This window comes from Lactuca sativa, chromosome 7 (genome assembly GCF_002870075.4).
Source record: "Lactuca sativa cultivar Salinas chromosome 7, Lsat_Salinas_v11, whole genome shotgun sequence".
NCBI classification, from domain to species: Eukaryota; Viridiplantae; Streptophyta; class Magnoliopsida; order Asterales; family Asteraceae; genus Lactuca; species Lactuca sativa.
The window spans coordinates 45,851,429-45,856,323 of record NC_056629.2 but is presented as its reverse complement, the minus strand read 5'-3'; the positions used below and the strand labels follow the sequence as shown (position 1 = coordinate 45,856,323).

The following is a 4,895-nucleotide window of genomic DNA, read 5'->3' as shown; positions in this document are numbered from 1 at the left end:
GGTCAGGGGTAAAATGGTCATTTTACCCCAAGGGACAGTTAGCAGTTATTGATTGAGTGTTTTGTGGGAATTATAGTCGGAGGATTTCCGGAGCAGCAGCAGATAGTTAATTCCCACACATATCAGCAGCTACATCGATGTGAGTTACCTTCCAGTAGCGGTGGGTCTACAGCCATAATGTCGGCCCACCAGTAGGAGTTGTATGTACATGATTGTCTCTGTGATATCCGTCTAGGGATTACTACTACCTGTGTTGTGTTTATGTGCTAGTGGCAGTAGGGGAAGATAGTCCCCAAGATATCCGATCGATAGGGCCGAAGGGGTAGTCATACCCAGCCATGTTAGATAGACTCTGATATTGTGATACATATTATGTGGTAGTAGTAGTAGAGGGGAGAAATAGTTCCCCAGTATCCGTTCGAGAGGACCGAAGGGGAGGCCAGCACCCAGATATGCTCGGCAGAATCCGGTCGAGAGGACCGAAGGGGAGGCCAGCACCCAGATATGCTCGGCAATATCCGGTCGAGAGGACCGAAGGGGAGGCCAGCACCTAGATATGCTAGGCAGTGTCCGGTCGAGTGGACCGAAGGGGTAGGTCGGGCACCCAGATATGCCTGACAATTTATGTATTTTATGTGATTATATGGTATGTGGTACAGTGGGGGAACTCACTAAGCTTCGTGCTTACGGTTTTCAGTTTTGGTTTCAGGTATCTCTTCAGCTAAGGGAAAGGAGCTGGCGCGGTAGCAGCATGTCACACACACTCTTGTTTTCCGCACTAGGGATTTTCTGGGATGTACTCTGAAATATACTATGTTATTACCGGTTTTCAAAAATGGAGTATTATTATGAAGGCTTTGTGGTGATGTTTTTACGAATTAACCTAATTTAAAAATGAATTTTCTTTTCCGGTATTTTTGGGATGTTACAGGAATGTTTTGCTAACCTAAAATGAAAATTTTATTTGAAAATTTGGGTCGTTACAAAAAACCTAAACTGTTGTTTGTATGATAAATACAAAATCACAAGTTAAGGGCACACTTATTCGAAAAAAAAAAAACAAAACTTAAATAATAAAAAGGATAGTTGTTTGACTTGTCTCTTACTTTGTCGGGTAAGAGGTTAGGTCTGACTCAGTCCTATATTCTCTGATATGCCTCTTACTTATTGGGTTGGTTATGACTGACTCAATCTAATTCAATAAGAATGACTCGATAGCAACTATCACACAACTCTAAAACTTTAATGGTCAAAGACTAAAAAAATACTCAAAATGTGATATAAGCCTCGTTTGATAGATATCTTTCCAGGTCCAAACATATCTTTTTGGCTGAATGGACCAGAAATATTGTTTAATATGCACAAAAAAATGGGTATTTCCCGGTAAGATATGTTTTTCCCAGAAAGCTTCAAAACCATATCTTTCTGGCTGAATAGGCTGGAAAGACAATTATACCCCAAACTCTGTCTCTTTCTTTCTTGCATTATTAATTTCTTATAAAAAAAATTTTTAATTCTTTTTTATTAAATTATTATATATTAATAAATATTATTTTAATATATAATATTTATATATTAATTAGTATTACTTTATTGGATTATTAATTTCTTTTAAATAATTATTTTTCTATTTCTTTTTAATGGATTAATTCTTTTTATTATATTATTATATATTAAGAAATATTATTTATAAATATATAATATTTATATATTAATAAAGATTACTTTATTGGATTATTAATTTCTTTTAGTTAAACTTTTTAATTAATTTTTATTGGATTAGTTATTTTCTTGGACAACACTACCATCATCCTAATATATTTTGAAAATATTCATCCATCCTACCACTATCGGACATAAACTAAGTCAAGAATCACATGTTGAGTTATAAAAAAATAATTAAAATTGCTAAAAAGAATAACGATGTAACATTAACTTGAAAAAAAAAACTAAAAACAACTTAATCGATATTTTATTTGAATTTTAAATGATTGTTGTGTAGTTTTGATTTTGTATGACAATTTGTATGTTTTTTTAATTATTCAGCAACGTTATCCATCACAATATAGAACAACAGGGTAATATTGTCATTTTCATCATTCAGCACATTCAATCAGATGTACAATCAAACAACATGGTTTCTTTTCCGGTCAGAAAACTTTCCCATACAACACTTTCTCAGACAGTACTTTCCTGGACAGAAACTATCAAACGGAGCCATAAACATTTTACATTATAAACTACCATGTAAAAAACACCACAAACCATTAGTTATATTTGTATAATAAATAGAAAATAACTTATTGATATTAATAAATACAGAATACAAGTAAACCACTAATACATTAATGCTCATATATGACATACACCATAATTTAAAGATTCATCTAGTTGACTCTCATATAATAAAGCTTATTATAAGGGAGCTGATTTCGTATACAACATTTTTTCTTCATACACAATATTTTGTGTTTTAAAATGTTATATTGTACAACTCTATCAAACATAAATTGTTGTGTATTGAAAAATTCTCTTATTATAAACTTTATAAGGCGAATGGTTTGACTGACATATATGAAAAATAATTTGAAAGTGAGAAAATTTCAAGCATTAAAGATGGAACATAACCAAATTCTAAAAAAATAAAATAAAATAAAATACCCTTGTTTTGCTTAAATTTGTACTTAGACAAACATACCCTGTTTTGCTTAAATTTGTACTTAGACAAACAGAGATGGCTTGAAAATAACATCAACCTCTATTTTCAAATGCTAATAAAGTCACCAATGTTATCTTTAAGTCTTATTCAACTAAATTGATGTTACGTTTAATTATGTTTAATAATCATTAATATCACAAACTATATACCTAAAAATACACAAAAACATTTGCTTTTACCCTCTTTTTCAAGAAATTTCAATAGTTGCTACAATAAAAAGGATAAACACCATATTTGGACGCCCAAAAAAAGGTTCCCACAACAACATAGCAAAAAAAAAAACATGTTTACATAAATTAATAACAATAAAGACCATATTGTAGCTTTACAATAAGCAACCCATGTTTTTTTTCACAATTTCTTGATGACTATACAACACAATATAATGCAAATCTAGAAGATAACTCAGTATGCCACCCTCTTCACACCAAGACCCAGAGCAAGCACAGCCAAAACTGCCTGCACAAAACAACCAATTCCAACATCAATTAACCATTAAGATAGAACTCGAAACACTTTTTAGGGCTATTTTCAAAATAACAGAGAGAACACACTTTTTAGGGCTATTTTCAAAATAACAGAAAGGAGGAGATTTATGTCTTTTACACAAGGGATCAAAAGCAAGCCCCTGTCCCACCTTTTTGGTATAAACAAATTTTTGGTCTAAACAAAAAGTTGCAACTTTTTTTTTATCCCATTGACATATACATACAAAGTTTTTAGTTTTTGATGTCATGTCCAGTGTAAAAAAACAAACACTTACTGCTATTGTGCACGCAACAAGTCCTGCTTTTTCTCTGCGATCCGTCCTTACACAGAGTAGAATGAAAGCTCCAATGTACCATGGAATAGCCCCAAACACGAAACCAACAATAAAACTGCATTCAGACACAACTCATGAAACTTAAATTTATAAAACTTAAAAAGATAATAGTTAAAAGTACAAAGATGAATGTAGACTTACAGGACCCAACCAATCCCAAAACCACAGCAAGGAAGAGCAGCTTGCTCTATTATCACAGGTGTCCCGGAAGCAACCACAATGCCTGAAGAAGTGAAACATTCATAAGCTTCAAGTAAACAAGAAACCCAAAAAAGTATTCAAAGACTTGATTCACCATTAATATGAGTTAATCATACAGAGCTGTTCAGAGACTTTAAAGAATACGTTTTTTTTTTTTTTTTTTTTCAATTATAGCTAGATGATGAATAGTAACAAGATTAGAATAAAGGGAATTACTACAAACAAAGGATACAAGGAAACTAACACAAGATCCACTCCCAAGCCTCGGATTTCAGGCTAATTAGGTATACGGATATATGTTAATTCGAGAATTTGTAGAGAAGATCATGAGAAAGTTCAATTGTGAAGAAGGAAACAAGTGGGAGATAATTTAAAACGCATAATCAGGCTAATTAGGTATACAAACGTACCTGGAACAGTTTGATAGCCATGTGGATAGTACGGATGATGGATGTGGTTGTGAATGTTGGCCGGAGGACTGGGTTGAGGAAAGCCTACGGAAGGTTGGTAAGTCGGCGGCGGTGGAGGATATGGTGGTTGGTGATTCGCAACCCCTTGAAACGTACCGTAATAATAACCCGGGTGGGGCTGAGGCGGAGCCGAGGGTTGATGGTCGCCCGGGAAAGCGATGCCTTTGGTCTTCCCTTCTTCGGTCATGTTTTTCGTTTTTATGATCGGAGATGGGAGGAAAGTCGTCGCCGGCGGTAGTTTCTTTGGGGTTCTGCCGCTGGAGTTTCTTCCTGATTGGTTTCCTTCCCTTGTGTTGGTTTTGAGAGATGGGCGGTGCTTCTGCGGTTTTGCTTTGCTGGATAGAATGCGCGTTTCAACTCTGAACCGGTTTAATTTTGATTTTTTAGCTTAATCAGAAAGATACTAATACAATGTAAGCAAGTTTGACATTTTTTTTAAAAGGAAATTCATTAAAATAATCGTTATAAATAAAGTATTTAAAAAAACAATCAGTTATTTTTACATTTTGAAAATGACCATTTATTTTGAAATACTACATTCTTGAGTGCTTATTATAATTACGGAGTTGAGGCGGTTTATAGTTGTCTTGTCCGGTTCACTCGTATTGTCATTGTCGTTGAATAAACTCATAAAGCTTTTGGGTACTAAAAAAATGAGTTCATATAAAGAAAATTTTAAAAA

At 33.7% G+C, this 4,895-nt stretch overlaps 1 protein-coding gene across 1 annotated transcript; it reads right to left on the bottom strand.

Moving 5' to 3' along the window:
- Positions 1-2,992: 2,992 nt before the first annotated feature.
- LOC111890919 (60S ribosomal protein L18a-like protein) lies at positions 2,993-4,586 on the bottom strand. Its single transcript, XM_023886995.3, has 4 exons — positions 4,154-4,586; positions 3,684-3,765; positions 3,483-3,597; positions 2,993-3,178 (listed from the first exon to the last, which is right to left on the bottom strand). Exons 1-4 carry the CDS (start codon positions 4,398-4,400, stop codon positions 3,125-3,127), a joined length of 498 nt encoding a protein of 165 aa, XP_023742763.1. The 5' UTR covers positions 4,401-4,586; the 3' UTR covers positions 2,993-3,124.
- Positions 4,587-4,895: the final 309 nt, after the last annotated feature.